The sequence below is a fragment of the Eumetopias jubatus genome, unplaced genomic scaffold (assembly GCF_037043125.1).
Source record: "Eumetopias jubatus isolate StellerSeaLion01/CBP00866 unplaced genomic scaffold, mEumJub1_p1.0 scaffold_12, whole genome shotgun sequence".
Lineage (NCBI taxonomy): Eukaryota > Metazoa > Chordata > Mammalia > Carnivora > Otariidae > Eumetopias > Eumetopias jubatus.
Window position 1 is genome coordinate 95,794,592 of NW_028274818.1, and position 18,202 is coordinate 95,812,793.

General features: G+C 43.2%; 1 protein-coding gene across 2 annotated transcripts in view; it reads left to right on the forward strand.

The window, feature by feature from the left end:
* The first annotated feature begins 10,188 nt into the window (after positions 1-10,188).
* CRCP (CGRP receptor component) overlaps positions 10,189-18,202 on the forward strand; it is a 54,255-nt gene continuing 46,241 nt past the window's right edge. The window contains exon 1 of one of the 2 annotated variants that reach the window (XM_088029133.1): positions 10,189-10,297. Coding sequence is in view for 1 of the 2 variants with exons in the window: in XM_028110305.2 (XP_027966106.1) it covers positions 10,290-10,297 (8 nt within the window). In the remaining variant the exon portion in view is untranslated. The remainder of the gene's footprint in view (positions 10,298-18,202) is intronic. The other variant, XM_028110305.2, reaches the window with a different exon arrangement.

An 18,202-nucleotide genomic window follows, 5' to 3' on the forward strand; every position in this document is an offset into this window, starting at 1 on the left:
ATCTTGCAGAACAGAAACTATATCCATTAAACAACTCCCCTTTGCCCACTACCCCCAACCCCTGGTCACCACCATTTCACTTTCTCTATATATGAATTTGACTACTTTATGTATCTCATATAAGTAGAATCATACATTATTTTAACTTTTTTTTTAAAGATTTTATTTATTTATTTGACAGAGAGAGACACAGCAAGAGAGGGAACACAAGCAGGGGGAGTGGGAGAGGGAGAAGCAGGCTTCCCGCCGAGCAGGGAGCCCGATGCCAGGCTCGATCCCAGGACCCTGGGATCATGACCTGAGCCGAAGGCAGATGCCTAACGACTGAACCACCCAGGCGCCCCCATTATTTTAACTTTTGTGACTGGCTTATTTCACTTAGCCTAATGTCCTCAAGGTTCATCTATATCATATACTGTGGCAGGATTTCCTTCCTTTTTAGGCTGCATATTATTCCACTATGATAGTTAATTTTCTGTGTCAACTTGACTGAGCTACGAGATGGCCAGATAGCTGATGAAACATTATTTCTGGGTGTGTCTATGAGGGTGTTTTCAGAAAAGACTTGCATTTGAATTGGTGAACTGAGTAAAGCTGATGGCCATTTCCAGTGTGGGTGGGTACCATGGAGTCTGTTGAATGCCCAAATAGAACAAAAAGATGGACAAGAGTGAATTTGCTCTATCTCTGCCTGAGATGAGACACCCATCTTCTCTTGGCATTCCTGGTTCTCAGGCTCTCAGACTCAGATCAGGACTTACACCATCAGCCCGCTGGTTCCCAGGTCTTGGACCCAATTATATCACTGGCTTTCCTGGTCTCGAGCTTGCAGATGGCAGATTGTGGAACTTTTCAGCCTCCATATCTGCATGAGCCAATTACCATAATAAATCATTTTTTAAGGTTTTATTTTTAAGTAATCTCTACACCCAACATGGGGCTCAAACTCACAACTTGAGATCAAGAGTCACATGCTCCACTGACAGAGACAGCCAGGTGCCACCTTATAATAAATCTTCTAAAATATATATCCTATTGGTTTTGTTTTTTGGAGAACCCTGACTAATACATCTATACTGATACATTGTAAGTGATGATGCTATGAACATGGGTGTGCAAATATTTCTTCAAGACCCTAGGATTTCATGTGTGATGTTTCAGTTCTTGGATGTATACCCAGAAGTGAGATAGCTGGATCATATGTTAGTTCTATTTTTAATTTTTTGAGGAACTTCCATACTGTTTTCCACAGCAGTTGTACCATTTTACAATTCCACCAAGTGTGCAAAAAGATTCCAACTGTTCTACATCCTCACTAAATTTATTATTTTCTGTTTTTTTAATAATAGCTATTCTAATGGGTATGAGGTAATATTTCATTGTGGTTTCGATTTGCATGCTCTCATGATTAGTGATGTTGAACATCTTTTCAAATGCTTCTTGGCCATTCTATATCATCTTTGGAGAAATGTCCATTCAAGTCCTCGACTTAACTTTCTAAGCATATGGAATACAGTTATAATAACTGTTTTAATGTCCTTCTCTGATTTTTTAATCTCCTCATTATCAGTCATATTTTCTCACTTCTTTATTTGCCTAGCAGTCTTTGATTGGATGCTAGACATTGGATCTTTATCTGGTTAGGTGTTGGATATTTTTGTATTCCTATAAATCTTCTTGAGTTTTGCTCTGGGATGCAGTTAGTTTACTTGGAAATAGTTGGATCCTTTTGGGTTTTGCTTTCATTATTTGCTTTGCAAGTCAGTAGCAATGCTCAGTCTGGAGCTAATCATTTCCCATTAATGAGGGAAGATTTTCCTCAATACTCTACCCAATGAATTATAAGTTTTCCCAGTCTGATTGGTAGAAACAGGCACTGTTTCCTTTATTCCTTTTGGATTGATCTTTCTTTCCCTCATACTCCATTTCCTCACGTGCATGCATTGATTCAGTGATCCACTGAATACTTGAGGAGGACCCTCTGTAGATCTTCAGAGACCTCTCTCTGTATGGTTTTCGTCTCTCTGTTACTCTGTTTTATGAACCCTAGAAGTCCCTGTCTCTCTTGCTGTCCATTTTGTCTTCTCAACTCAGGGAGTTGCCAGACTCTGCCAGACTCTGCCTCAGTTCTGCCTCCCTGTATCATGTCCTGAGAACTTTCTCAAAATAGTAAGCTAGATTCTTATAGGGCTCACTTCTTTTATTTCTGTCTCTCAGAAATCACCATCCTTCATTGAAAAGTCTTTCTTTCATGTACTTTGTCTTTTTAATTTTTTTTTTTTGGTTGTTTCATGCATGATGGTAAATCAGGTCCAGCTGAGTCCATCTTGGTCAGAAGCAAAAATCTGGTGGCAGATATTTAACACATGAGATAAGGTGGTGGAGTCAGACTTGGTTTAAATCCTAACTCAGTCACTTACTGTAAAGTGGAGGGAAAACTTCTACATCCAAATGCCTATTTGATTTTTTTATGTTTATTTTTAAATATATATATATATTTATTTGAGAGAAAGAGCATGAGTGGGAGGAGGGAGAGGCAGACTCCCCACTGAGCAGGAGCCCGATGTGGGGCTTGATCCCAGGATCCTGAGATCATGACCTGAACTGAAGGCGGACGCTTAACTGACTGAGCCACCCAGGTGCCCCCTGTCTTATTCTTTAATACATTTCAAGTACCCAGATCATTGAAGGAACACAATAACTATTTGTTAAATGAAAAAAAAGGATGAATAAATGAGTAAAAATATCTCGCCTGTATGATTTGTTGTGAGATCTGAGTTAATAATATATATACAATTTCAAGACTGGGTCTGGCAGCTACATAATCGGCACTCAGTACACACATTGTCATTGCTATTATTGACAACAACAACTGCACCCTCAGGAGAAGGGGAAACAAGGAGGAAAGGGCAAGGCTCTTACCTCATCACACCTCCTAAGCATCATCTAGGAAATTCCAAGTTCTGGCTCCTGCCTGAGGGAAGAAGTTAAAGAAACAATTTAAAGGTAGGCTAAGGTGTTTTCTATATATAAATAGGGCAATAAACACAGAATAACAATGATAGCTAATACCCCTTGAGTTCTAACTGTGTGCTAGGCTCTTGCTAAACACCTTATATATTGATTATCTCCTTAAATCTTCACAACCAGTCCTTGTGGTCAATGCTATAATTAGTCCCAGTCTACTGATGAGGATACTGAGTCTGGGAGGGATTAAGTGACTTGCCCAACAATACCCAGCTAGGAAGTGGCTGAGCTGGGACTTTAACCCCATTAGTCTGGCCACAAAGCTCATGTTATGTGCAGGACAGCAATAACATTGGTCTAGGGAGCATGCCAGAAGGTTGATTCATCAGAAATTAATTATCTGAGGGATCAAGTTAACAACTGGCTAATAGGAACATCATGAAATCTTACATGGCAATCAACTGTCTTTCCAGTCCTTGTGGTGAAAACAAAAGTTGGACAAGGAGTCTTGGGCCTGTCAGTTGCTGTACTCTTCATTTGCTGAATTATGATTGACCGTACATACCTGGTGTCGAGTGTGCAGAAGCCAACCTGAAAGAACACCGCAGGGGATGGCAAGAGCCCCAGTCCTGTTAGCTCTTCATGGAGATAGCTGTTGGTGGCCCAGCCTGGGCAGAGAACTCGGCATGGGCAGCACTTTAGAAGGACTCAAGTGGCAGTTACTACACTGGAGTATGCTTTATGACAGGCTCTGAGAGTCAGAGGAGCCAAGGGTTGAATCTAAGCCACATTACTCCTTGGGTGTAGCTTCAGGTAATTACTTAACCCCTTGGAGGTTCAGTAAAAAGGGGATAATGATACTCATGCACTGAGGACTGAGTGAAGAAGAAATTGCATATAGACTATGCTTGATTTATACTAAGTACTCAAGAAATTGTAGCTGCCATTATTAATAAATGAAGCCCTAGTGGGCCACAATGATGCCAGTTTGAAGTAATAAGAATTAGGACTACTGTTTACTCCATGCTTTTCATGTTCGAGGTGCTTTATGTGCATATCGGTTACCTATTGCTGTGTAACAAAACAACCCAAATTGTAAAACAACAACTGTAAGAATTATTATTACTTTTGATCACTCTGGAGGTTGAATGCACTCAGCAAGAAGGTTCTGGGTAAGGGTTTCTCATGGAATTGCAATCAGACACTGGCTGGAGCTGGGGTGATTTCAAAGGCTTCATCAGTCACAGGTCTGATGCCTGAGCTGGGAAAATTCAAATGGCTATGGGCTGCAACAGTCTGTGTAAATGTGTGATTTCTCCATGTGGTGCCTCCAGCCTAGTGGTTTGAAGGTAGCCGCACTTCTTACTGGATGACTCAGGGCTCTAAAACCCATGTCCTGAGAGAGAGAGCCAGATGGGACCTGCATAGCCTTTTTGCCTCAGCCTCAGAAGTCACGTGGTGTCACTTTCAACCGCCTTCTGTTCATTACCTAGTGAGTGAAAATTCCAGCCTGTATTCAAGATGGGGGGATTTAGTCTCCACCCTGTGAAGGAAGAGTGTCAAACAATTTGCAGACATGCTTCAAAACCACTGCATGTTTATCATCACATTTAATCTTAGGAGGTAAACAGAATTATCAACATTTTATAGACAGGGAAATTTAGAAGATTAGATACTTAGAAGATTAAGTCATAAAGTTAGTAGGTGGGGCAGACAGGATCCAAACGAAGGCCAGCAGTCTGACCGTAACATCTGTGTTCTTAATCCCTATGCTATACAAATCACACTAGACAGCAGACAGAACATATGTAGGATATTTGTTTATAAGCTCTCTTATGCAGTGCTTACTAAATGCCAGGCACTGTTCTAAGTACTTTTCAGGGAACTATGTAAGTTTCAGAGAATTGTGTAAGCTCAGGGTAGAGGCCCCAGGAGTCAGGCTTGGGTTGCCTGGGCTGGGGATGGGACGAGACCAAGGAGCCTCCGGGGGAAAAAGCTCCCTCCCAAGAGTGCAGAGTGAAGTCTTCTGCTTGGTTGAAGGGCACAGAACTATGCCTTACATTCTGACTGTCCCTCCACCTGGCCCCACAGACTCCAGCAGCCAGAGAATGAAAATAAACTAAAGGAGCCTAAGGCACCTACAGCAATGGTGTGAGGCAGGAGGCCAGGCCTTAGAGCCTGGGAACAATAGCACCCTGCCCTGCTACCATTACCACCACGAGGTGAGTGGCAGCCACAGGAGGGGTGCCCAGAGCTGTGGGTGTGCTCCCGCGAGCACTCGCGCATGCGCACACACACATCCGATACTGTGAGACACGCGGATCTATCTAGGAGTCGTTTGAGGGGTACTCAGCCTCCTGCAGAAAAGGTAGAGACAGAAATGGAGAAGCAGCTTTTTGTGACTGTGGACAGTGAATAAACAGGAGGACAGTCTGCAATGAAGAGAGGATTTGCATGGGAGTGTATTCATCTCCCATTGCTGCTGTAATGAACTACCACACAACTCCCACAAATTTTTTATCTCACAATTCTTTTTTTTAAAGATTATTTATTGTTTCAGAGAGAGAGAGAGTGCGCACAAGCAGGGGGAGGGGCAGCGGGAGAGAGAGACAAGCAGACTTGCTGCTGAGCGGGGAGTCAGACGCTGGGCTTGATCCCGGGACCCTGAGATCACTACCTGAGCCGAAATCAAGAGTCAGATGCTCAACTGACTGAGCCACCCAGACACCTCAACCATCTCACAATTCTATAGGTTAGAAGCCTTACATGGGTCTCACAGGCTAAAATTGAGGTGTTGGCAGGGCTGCAGTCCTTTCTGGAGGCTCAGTGAAGGATCCTTTCCTTGCCTTTCCTGGTTTCTAGAGGCCACCTACATTCCTTGGCTCATGACCCCTTCCTCCATCTTCAAAACCAGGACAGGTGCATCTGTCTGACTCTTCTTCCATAATTCTACCTCCCTCTAACTCATCTGGCAAAGATTCTCCTCTTGGAAGGACCCATGTGATTAGATTGGGCCCATCCAAATGATTCAGAATAATCTTGCCATCTTAAGGTCCATAACCTTAATCACAGCAGGAAAGTCCCTTTGGGCATATGTAGTAACGTATCTACAGGTTCTGGAGGATTTGGGTGTGGGCATCTTTGGGGATGTCTTTCCGCCCACCATAGGGAGAGACTCCAGGAAAATGCCCTTGAATGGGGCTGACCACTCATTCCCACCCCACCCTCCAAGTCCCGCACTGCCATGTAATATATTTTCTTACTCACTAGAAGCCTTTAACTCAACTCATGTCAACTGTTCCGAGGTAAGGTGGGTAATGAGAGGCTTCATGATTTTCTCCAAGAAGATGGACAGTATATCTGCAATGAGGGGAACTAGATGACGTCCATATATCACCATATACTTAACGCTTTCTTCATCCAAAATCTTATTTCCTTGCTTTGGATATATGGGAAGATAATAGTTCATATTTTTTTCATGCTTGCCACTTGCCAGGTGCCACTCTAAACATGCCGACTCTGTAAGGTAGGTACTGGATTTAACCCAGTCTGTCTGGCCACATAGCCCATATCTGTAACCACCACACTTGACAGCCTCATTTCTGTGGGTGTCCAGGAATACAACCGATGACTGGAGGTCACCAAGGGTTTACAATTCCTGCTCCTGGGATGCTAAAAAAGAGATCACAACCTTACTTGACTTTGCTGGTGTTTCCTTCAGGGCCTTGACCATAGGCAAACCTCCTGTGTCCATCCTCATTGCCAGCTTGAGGCTCCAGGACTGTTCAGACAATGGACAACAGCCATTTCAGCACAGGCCTGAGTGCTGTCTAGGATTTATCTGCTTCAGAAGAATGAAAGCCTTGCATGGCTTGTCTCCCCTACATTTTCTACTTTGGTCCATCAGAAGGGTGCATATGGCCCCAAACTCTTAGGGTGGCCTCCTTTGGAGAACCTGAAGCTTAGCTATTTTTTCATGGGGCCCCCAGAGAGGCACTAGCTTTTCTTCTGTGGAAGCCCATTCCTGAAGCCTTGGCCTTGGGTGCTCCTCCCCACAACCAGCTCAAACACCCCTGGCTTTGGGACGCCTCTCCACCTCATTAGTCATTCTCTCCTCTGCTTCATTGCGTCTAAACATTGTGTATTGTAGTTGTTGATGTCCAGAGCTGGTTCTCCAACTAGGCTGTCAGCTAACCAGGGCAAGAGGTGCATATTACTCACATGTGTATCATCACCACCAAATGGGCCATCACTATATATTTGCTAAGTGAGTAGCACAATGAACATCTTTAGTGCTTATCTGTGGGGCCTGCTGTCCTAAAAGGAGTTATGGGGACCTTCTACAAAAATTAGGCCAGCTGGGTCTCGGGTAGCATTTTATCTATTTGCTGATTTTTTTAAAGTAAATTAGTTGTTGGGGTTATTTTTTAAAGATTTGTTTATTTAAGAGAGAGAGAGAGAAACTGTGTGCATGCACACGCGTGTGCTCGAGGTAGGGGGGAGCAGAGAGGGAGGGAGAGGGAGGGGGAAGAATCTCAAGTGGACTCCATGCTGAGCACAAAGCCTGATGCAGGGCTCCATCTCATGACCCTGAGATCATGACCTGAGCCGGAACCAAGAGTCAATGCTCAACCAAGACACCCAGGCGCCGCAAATTCATGTGTGTGTGTGTGTGTGTGTTTTAAGAACTTATTTATCTATTTGTCAGAGAGAGAGAGAGAGCACAAGCAGGGGGAGCAGCAGGCAGAGGGAGAAGTAGGCTCCCTGCCCAGCAAGGAGACTGATGTGAAACTCACTCCCAGAGCCCTGGGATCATGACCTGAGCAGAAAGCAGATGCTCAACTGATTGAGCCACCCAGGCGCCCCCAAATTAGTTGTTTTTAAAATAATATTTGTGTAATTAAAAACAATATGTGCATTGAAAAACATTTTTAAAATTCTGAATATGCAAAGTTAAATGCTAAAAATTTCTCTCATTTCTCTTCTAATGTAATCCCCACAGGCAAACACCAGTAAAAAAAAGAAAAATTAACAGCTTCCTTGATATATAATTCAGAGACCATACAATTTGCTCATTTAAAGTGTATAATCCAGGGGCGCCTGGGTGGCTCAGTCATTAAGCGTCTGCCTTCGGCTCAGGTCATGATCCCAGGGTCCTGGGATCGAGCCCCGCATCAGGCTCCCTGCTCAGCAGGAAGCCTGCTTCTCCCTCTCCCACTCCCCCTGCTTGTGTTCCTTCTCTTGCTGTGTCTCTGTCAAATAAATAAATTCTTAAAAAAAAAATAAAGTGTATAATCCAGTATTTTTTGGTATATTTCCAGGGATGGGCAACCATTACAATCTAATTTTAGGACATTTTTATTTCCCCCAAAAGAAATTCTGCATCCATTAGCTGCCATCCTTGCCCCTGCCCCTTTCCCAGCCCTAAGCAACCACTAATCTACTCCCTGTCTGTATAGACTGGCCTATCTTGGACATTTCATAGAAATGGAATTATATAGGATGTGGTCTTTTGTGTCTGGCTTCTTTCACTTGGCATGTGTTTGAGGGTCATCCATGTTGTATCAGTTCTCCATTCCTTTTTATTGCTATCCACATGTTTTACTAACTAATCATCAGTCATTATTAACAATTTAATGCACTCCTTATGTTTATTCAAATTGTCTGAGTTTGAAGCCCTACTGGACAAGTTCCTAGATGACTGACCTTGGGTAAATCATAATCTCTCCAGGCCTGCCTCAATTTCCTCAATAGTAAACTTTGAATAACAACAGAATCTACCTGAGTGTCATAGTTGTACTGTCACAGTAATTAATATTTGCTGAGCACTTACTATGTGCCAGGTACTTTATAAAGATTACCAAGCAGACCTATGATTCACATATTGGGGAATTGTGGTTAGGAGAGGTTAAGTAATCTCCCAAGGTCATCACTCTAAGAAAGTGATGTAGGTGAACAGAATCACAGGGCACCTGACAGCAAAGCCTGCACCATTAACTGTTAATATAATGGAATAACAAATCACTTAGCAAGGGCCTTGCAAAGCAAATGGATTTAGCAAATAATAACTGATAGAACTATAAAAAAGGAGAAAAAAATTAGAAATTGACTTACCATCTTTAGATTTTCTAAGAAATATTTTCAGGGGCACTGGGGTGGCTTAGTTGGTTAAGCGTCTGCCTTCAGCTGGGTCCTGGGAGGGAGTTGGGCTCCCTGCGAGGAGCCCACTTCTCCCTCTCCCTCTGCCTGCTGCTCCCCCTGCTTGTGCTCTCTTAACAAATAAATAAATAAATAAAATTTTTTAAAAAACATTTTCAGACATACCAAAAATTTTTGAAGATAATGGACATCAATCTTCCACATCTGTTCTTTTAAGACATAAAATATAGTAGATTAGGTGGCTCTACCCCGTGTACCTTTAGGTGTTTTTTCCCCTGTGTATTATTTCTCTTTAGAATATTAGTCACACCAACATCATTTTCTATCTTTTTTTTTTAAAACCCTATCTTGAGCATTTCCCCAACATACCAAGTATACGACATCATTTCTCATGGCTGCATATAAAATACTCTATGCCTGAAACATGATTTATTAATTCCTCACTGATGGACATTGAGGCCATCTCCCCGGGAAAAAATCACTACACATCCATCTTTCTTCAAGCATCTGTAATTCCCTTTGGATAAATTCCTAGAAAGGCGGGAAGATCAGAGTCTGTGCTTGTCCTTGGCTTTTTGTATTTTTTGTTTGTTGCCAAATACCTCTCAAGGAAGAATGGGGAGAACGGAGCCTGAGTTCTTTTTTTTTTTTTCGCTTCTTGAGACGTTTTATTAGTTATAACATACCTACAGAGAAGTGTACATACGTGTACAACTCACTGAATTTTCTGAAACAGAACACACTGCGCACCCAACATCGAAATCATGAGACAATATTTCCAGCAGCCCAGAGCCGCCTCGCCCCTCGCCATCACTCTTCTCCGACGGGTGGGATTTTAACGCCACAGAGGGCTACTAACCCGATTATCTCTCTGGAAACTTAGTTTATTAATACTCTGATATCACCCATACCAAGAAAACATGAGCTAAGTCCTGCCTGCATAAGTTTAACAGTCCAGCAGGGGGAACCGCTCGGCGCAGTTCGAAGGCGCAGAGGTACCCGCTGGGTCCGCTAGGATCCCGGCGTGCAGCGCGGCGATCCCGACGTACCCCGCGGCGCGCAGATCTGGCGACTGGGTGCGCAGCGGGGACAGCGGGAGCCGCGGCAGCGTGTCGTGAGGCTGGGTGTTTGCTGGCGGCCGGAGGCGACGAGGCGGGATCGACATGGAAGTGTAAGTCGTCAGGGGCGGGTTCCCGGCCTTGCGCAGACGCCCTCAGCTGGGGACTGCTGGGCCGAGGGGAGCCGAGGGACGTGGGCATGGGGCAGCACCTTGTACGGGCTTGGGGGAAAGCCTTGGGGCCGGACGCGGAGAGGAAAGGAACCCTCGCTCTGCCTCTCCGAACCTTCGTCCCTACTCGCACCCAGTGGCTGGGACGCGGGACCCAGTGCGACTTGACCTGGCGGCCTTTCAGTGTGCCTGCTCCCTCCCTCATTGATTTCCTAGCGTGTTTTGGGTCACCGTGGGGAGCTCGGCCCGGTGTCCCAGCGTGTAAAGCCCCGCGTCCGCCCTGGAAGTACTTGCAGAAGAGATGGGTAAATGCTGGCATAGAGCTTAGGGATAGAGCCTTGGGGAGCCCTCACTCAGAAGTTGCTATGGAAGGGTCAGGTTTTCTGGGAAGAAGGAAGAGCTTGAGCCAGGACTGAGACCACAGGAACAATATGTGTGTGTGATGTTTGCTTATTCCGAGTGCAGATGGAAGTTTTTGCAACTACTCCCCATGTGGGTTTTTTTCATTAACTTGTAGGCACAACTATATTGTGTTCTCTTTGGCGTTGGTTATTTGATACATTTTCCTTTGTGTTCTTTTACCTGTCTATACAGGGTCCTATATACTACTATTTCGCAGATTTTTATTTTTATTTATTTATTTTTTTAAAAGATTTTACTTATTTATTAGAATGAGAGAGAGAGAGCACGAGAGGGAAGAGGGTCAGAGGGAGAAGCAGACTCCCTGCGGAGCAGGGAGCCCGATGTGGGACTCGATCCCGGGACTCCAGGACCATGACCTGAGCCGAAGGCAGTCGCTTAACCAACTGAGCCACCCAGGCGCCCTCGCAGATTTTTATTTTTTTAAAAGATTTTATTGATTGAATGATTTGACAGAGACGACACAGCGAGAGAGAGAACACAAGCAGGGGGAGTGGAAGAGGGAGAAGCAGGCTTCCTGCCGCGCACGAGGCCCGATGCGGGGCTCAATCCCGGGTCAGGACCTGAGCTGAAGGCAGACGCTTAACCGACTGAGCCACCCAGGCGCGCCTATTTTGCAGATTTTTATTTATTTATTTTTTTAAAGATTTTATTTATTGACAGACACAGCGAGAGAGGGAACACAAGCAGGGGGAGTGGGAAAGGGAGAAGCAGGCTTCCCGCGGAGCGGGGAGCCCGATGCGGGGCTCGATCCCAGGACGCGGGGATCATGACCTGAGCTGAAGGCAGACGCTTAACGACTGAGCCACCCAGGCGCCCCTATTTTGCAGATTTTTAAAAAACACAATATGTATATGTAACTGAAATGAAAGCATCATGAAACAATACTTTTACTATATGCACTCTGATATTGTCTCTTTGGTTAAAAAAGAATGCTGACCCACTAAATTGATTCTGTAGTCCACTAATGGGGCTTAATCTGCATCTTGAAAAACATTCAGATGTATTACTCTAGCCCAAGCTATTATTACCAATTTTTCCCTCTTTATTAGAGCAGTTCCTGTCATTATGCAATCCGCTTTAATTTATCCATCTTAAAAAAAATCCCTTGTCCACACATTCATGTCCACTTACTGCTCCATTTTTGCTTCCCCTTACAACAAAACTGGAAGTGTTGTTTATCTCCTCATTCTCAATCATTCTGTTGGGCTTTCATCCTCACCAGTCTACAGAAATGAGTTTTGTAATGATTACCTGAGCCCTCCATCTTGTCAAATTCAAAGGTGATTTTCTGCCCTCAACCTTCTTGATCTCTTAGCAGCAGTTGATACAGAAGCTCTGGGTTTCCACTAAAACAGAACAAAACAAAACAAAAAACTCTTGAAACTCTTTTGGCTTTGTGACATGCTGTCTGCGTTTCCCCCTACATCAAGGACTACTTCTCAGTCTCCTTCCCTGGTTTGCCCTTCCTCCCTTGCTTGGCTTCTAAATGTTGAGGTGTCCTAGCGCTAAGTCCTGGGATCCTTCCTCTCCACACTCTCCCTTGGTCATTTTACTCATCTATATGCTGATAACTCCCAAAAGCATATTTCTAGCCCTTTTCTCTCATTATCCATCCAATTGTTTGGTCCAAAAATCTAGCCCTCCTTCCTCACCCCTAAATCCAGTCCATCAGCCAGTTCTGTCATCTTCACCTTCAGTATGTTTTGTGTGCAGTTACTTTTTACCATCTCCATTGCTAATTCTGTAGTCTGTCATCTCTGGTCTGGATTAAGCAGTTGCTTTTGGCTTCCACTCTTGTCCCCCTCCATTCTGTTTTCCAATCAGCAGCCAGAGTGATCTTACAATATTAATTGGTTCTGTGATGCCTGGGTGGCTCAGGTGGTTAAGCATCTGCCTTTGGCTCAGGTCATGATCCCAGGGTCCTGGTATTGAGCCCCGCATCTGGCTCCTTGCTCAGTAGGGAGCCTGCTTCTCCCTCTGCCTGCTGCTCCCCCTGCTTGTGTTCCCTCTCTCGCTGTGTCTCTCTCTGTCAAATAAATAAATCTTTAAAAAAAAAAACCCAAATCTCACTTACTCACCAACCCTCTCATGCTGCTATCCCCACGTCCCAAGCACACACATTTCCCGCTGGCGGTTGGGTAGTTTCTGTAATCTTCCAAGGCCCTGAGGACCCTCTCCCTGGTATACTTTTTTCTCAGTCCTGCTCCCTCTTTATCTTTTTTTTTTTTTTTAAAGATTTTTAAGAGAGAGAGAATGAGAGAGCACAAGAGGGAAGAGGGTCAGAGGGAGAAGCAGACTCCCCGCTGAGCAGAGAGCCCGATGTGGGACTCGATCCCGGGACTCCAGGATCATGACCTGAGCCGAAGGCAGTCGCTTAACCAACTGAGCCACCCAGGCGCCCCCCTCTTTATCTTTTTGATAGCTCAGGTTAAGTGTTGCTTTTCCTTTTCGGTCAACCCAAAATAAGTCCTTCTCTTGTCTTTTATTATAGCACCATGATTTACTTTCCCTTTGAATAATTACAGGTTACAATAATAGATGTATGTTTACCTGTTTAGTGTCTTGTCTCCCTCATGAGAAAGCCCCATGAAGGCAGGGGCTTAGCACTGCATTTGGCACACATTAGGTGTTCAGCAAATGGTTGATGAATGAAGTAATACAACAATACTTCATTCATTTAACAAATTAGTTAAAAATATAATTGGATTAGCTACTTTCCTAATTGCTGTGCATACAGATTTTCTGATTTTCCTAAGTGAAATGGTTTGAGTCAAAAGAGTTTTTTTCTCCTTTAGCAATCTGTCCATTTCTCCCAAGGAGTCAATGACTTACTGAAACCAATCAAGAATTTCTGCAGCTAGCAATTTATGGCAAAGAGGTTTCGTAGAAATGTGGTTTGAGAGTAGAAGGACCCCCTGGAATGGAAAGGTCTGGAGGCCTAACTTGTAGTTCCTTACGGGTCTCCAACATGAGGTGTGATCCCCAGCAGTGTAGTCCTTAGGATCTTCAGCAGAACCCTGTTTCTCTGAGAGGACAAACCCTTTTGTACCCTTTTCAGGCATTCCTAGGACCTGGAAGGAGGAGGCACGAAAGGAAAACTTCTCTGAGTTTTTACTACTTTTTTTCCTTCAATCACTGAGTAAATACCTATTGAGCGAATAATACATATAGACATACACTAGAAATTTTTTTAAAGGTGAGGAATATTTATGCTTTATTTGATTGAGTGATATAATTTATTTTTTTTAAAGATTTTATTTATTTATCTGACAGAGAGAGACACAGCAAGAGAGGGAACAGAAGCAGGGGGAGTGGGAGAGGGAGAAGCAGACTCCCTGCAGAGCAGGTAGCCCGATGGGGGGCTCGATCCCAGGACCCTGGGATCATGACCTGAGCCGAAGGCAGACGCTTAACGACTGAGCCACCCTGGTGCCCCTGAGTGATATAATTTAAAAAATAAGAACTTTTTGACGGTCATTTGGAAACATTTTCCTCAGGCAAAAGGATACAATATATTTGTAGGAAAATTAAGTATTTGTGTACATATAAGGTATTTGCTATTTGGCTTTGTCTAATGCCTTGGGATTATTGATATACTTGGAAAGCTTTGTATTCACTCTTTTTAAAAATTTTTTTATGTATTTTATTTTATTTTCTTAAATTTTATTTATTTATTTATTTGACAGAGAGAGAACCCAAGCAGGGGGAGTGGCAGGCAGAGGTGAGAGGGAGAAGCAGGCTTCCCACTGAGCAGGGAGCCTGATACAGGGCTCGATCCCAGGACCTTGGGATCATAACCTGAGCTGAAGGCAGATGCTTAACCGACTGAGCCACCCAGGCGCTCCTATGTATTTATTTGAGAGAGAGAGAGCATGCATGCGCACATGCTTGTGCAAGCAGTGGGGGGGGGGTGCGGTGACAGAGGGAGAAGGAGAGAATCTGCAGCAGACTTCATGCTGAGCTCAGAGGAGCCCAACATGGGGCTCGATCCCAGGACTCTGAGATCATGACCTGAGGTGAAACCACGAGTCAGACACTTAACTGACTTAGCCACCCAGGCACCTCTGTGTTCACTTTTTATTCTTGAACTTAATATACATAGTTAGGGAAAATGGATTGTCTTCTGTATCACCTTTTTTATTTTTATTTTATTTATTTATTTATATATTTTTAAGATTTATTTATTTGAGAGAGAGAATGAGAGAGAGAGAGCACATGAGAGGAGGGAGGGTCAGAGGGAGAAGCAGACTCCCTGCTGAGCAGGGAGCCCGATGTGGGACTTGATCCCGGGACTCCAGGATCATGACCTAAGCCGAAGGTAGTCGCTTAACCAACTGAGCCACCCAGGCGCTTTTTAAAAAGATTTTACTTATTTATTTGACAGAGAGAGAGACACAGTGAGAGAGGGAACACAAGCAGGGGGAGTGGGAGAGGGAGAAGCAGGCTTCCCGCCAAGCAGGGAGCCCGATGCAGGGCTCTATCCCAGGACCCTGGGATCATGACCTGAGCTGAAGGCAGATGCTTAACGACTGAGCCACCCAGGCGCCCCCTGTATCATCTTTTTAAAATCATTGTAAGAATTTCCTTCATTTTATAGCTGGAAATATTGAGATTTAGAGAAGTTAGCTAATAGGTCCTGTAACAGTTCAGTAATAGGACTGGAAAGAGGATACTTGTTTGCTAGCTCCTAGGAGAATGCTACAGATTAAGTTTGTTGACTTTGAAATCTGCCCAGTTTTCTTGTACATGAGTTTAGTTTTTCAGAACATGACTTGAATCAATAACATAGGTTGAACATAGGAGAATTTGAGCAGTTCTGTTCGTCATTGTGTGCGTAAGTTAACTGTGTGGCAATTAAAAGGTGCTGTTTGCATGTGTATGTGTGTGTCTAAAGAAAATCTGCCAATAGATCATTTTGTTCTGTTTATTCAGAATTCGGTTTTCCAGAGTAGTTGTTTACATCCATTAAATTGACTCAGCAAGTTAAGCAAAATGTACAGGTTGTATTTCAAATAGCAAGTCAACCTAAGCCAATTAATTCGTTACTTAAGGAAATTAAATGACTGCCTGCCTGTAAATAGAGATTCAAACAATCTTTAAAATTCATTTGGAATATTTGCTTTGAACACCTGTAATTAAAATCAGTACTAGTCTAAGTCCTATAGGAAAATAGGAAGTTTTGTGTAGGTGGGCAGTTTCTAGAAGTCTACTGAAATGCAAGCTATATATAGAGCGGACAATTCCTGCTCAGTAGGAACAACAGCTTGTAAATATAAAATTGACAGATTATAGTGACCCTAAAAAAACACTGGAGGAAAATGCATTTTACGTCTTCAATTATAGGTTATACTAATGTCTTTTTTTAACCTTATGGAATTCTTGTTTTACATTTCTATTGTTCTCAACTTTTTAGCTTGAAAAATTCCAAACCCATACCTTTATATCCTCTATCTAGAGTCACCATTTGTTAACATTTTGATATGTTTGCCTTATCTCTCTTACACATGTATACATTCTCTCTCTCTCTACACACTGTCTCTCCCTCTCTCTCTCTACTGTATCATTTCAGAGTTGTAGATACCATGTCATTTTACCCAGTCTTAAAAATGTATTCTACTTGACTGCAATACCATTGTCACACCCAGGGAATTTAGCATTGATGTACCAATATTATTAAAATACAGAATTTCTCCAATTGTCCAAACAGTGTCATTTTAGCAAGATTCTTTTTAAAGATTTTTATTTATTCATTGAGAGATAGAGAGCAAAAACAGGAGGAAGGGCAGAGGGAGAGGGAGAAGCAGAGTCCTCACTGAGCAGGGATCCTGACGTGGGGCTGGTTCCCAGATCATGACCTGAGCAGAAGGCAGCCGCTTAACCGACTGAGCCACCCAGGAGCCCCAGCTAGATTTTTTTTAACTACCGATTCAGGATCCAGTCAAGAATCATATTTTTAGTTGTCATACAACTTTTAGTTGTCATAGTTCTTTAATCTTCTTTACTCTAGAAACCGTTTCCTAGCCTGTTTTTGTGTTATTGACATTGTTATAAATGACATTGGTATTTGAAGAAGCTAAACCAGTTGTTTTGAAGTATGTTCCTCAACTTGGGTTTATCTGGTTATATCCTCATGGCTAGATTCATATTAGACGTTCTTTGACAGGATTGTTTTAAGGGATGTGTCTTTCTCAGTACATCACATTATCATCACTGCTGTTAAATGAGATCACTTGATTAAGTTGATGTCTGTCCAGTCTTACCAGTTCCTTTTCCAGCAACCTGCCACTTAGTAGTGGCCACTTAAGTGCCACTTAAAAACTTTCCTCAAGGGGCGCCTGGGTGGCTCGGTCGTTGGGCAACTGCCTTCGGCTCAGGTCATGATCCCAGGGTCCTGGGATTGAGCCCCGCGTCAGGTTCCCTGCTCCGTGGGAACCCTGCTTCTCCCTCTCCCACTCCCCCTGCTTATGTTTCCTCTCTCGCTGTGTCTCTCTCTGTCAAATAAATAAATAAAATCTTAAAAAAAACCCACAAACTTTCCTTGATAATGCACAGTTCATTTAGAAACTGAAATGAACATAGTTCATTTCATAAAAGGTAGATCTTATGCCTATTGACATTCTATTAAATAAAGGAAAGCCTAGCATATATTGGCATTTATTGCATTAGTATTTACTGAGTAAAAAAATTATTTATCTTCCCTAATAAAAGAATAATTGAATAAATCACCTTCTGCCAGCCGGAATCTCCAAGATGCGGTACTTGTTTAAACATCTATTGTTCTCCTGGCTCCTAAACACAGGTTCATTAAAACACATGCAAGAGAGTGTCTCTCCTTTGTATATTGGTTCTAGTAAAGACAGATGATGTTCTTCGGATTCTTGCATTGACAATATTGGCTTGGGCAGTGGGGAAATAACTTGGAATAGCCAAGGACAGATTTTCCTAAGGCATCGAATATTCTGCATGACAAAGGAGAGGCTATGATTTGGAAATGAAGTTGTAACAATGGCACCTGGGATGGATCCTGTAGCCTTGAGGAAAAATAACATTTGTATTATTTTTCCAGTCTGTTCCGGGAAGGGATCTCTTGTTACAGTGTACTTTAGGGCACACAGGGAGTTTTAACTCAATTTCAAGCAAAGATAGGAAGAAGCCTTGTGGACTGACTTCCTGATTAAGTAGGCAAAGATGACATGTGGTTTGATTTGTCCTTTTCAATTTTAAATGAACCATATCATATACACTAATTATGCATTGTCCTTCCTGTGTTAAAGTCCTTTTTAATGATACTCTTTGTGACCTGAGTGCAATTGTGGTCATTTGGGCAAAGCAACAATTTTGTGAAATCCCAGCTATTTGTTGAATGTCTAGTAGCATTTGGTAGGCTTCACATGTTGATTTGATTAGAGTGCTGACATCACTGTG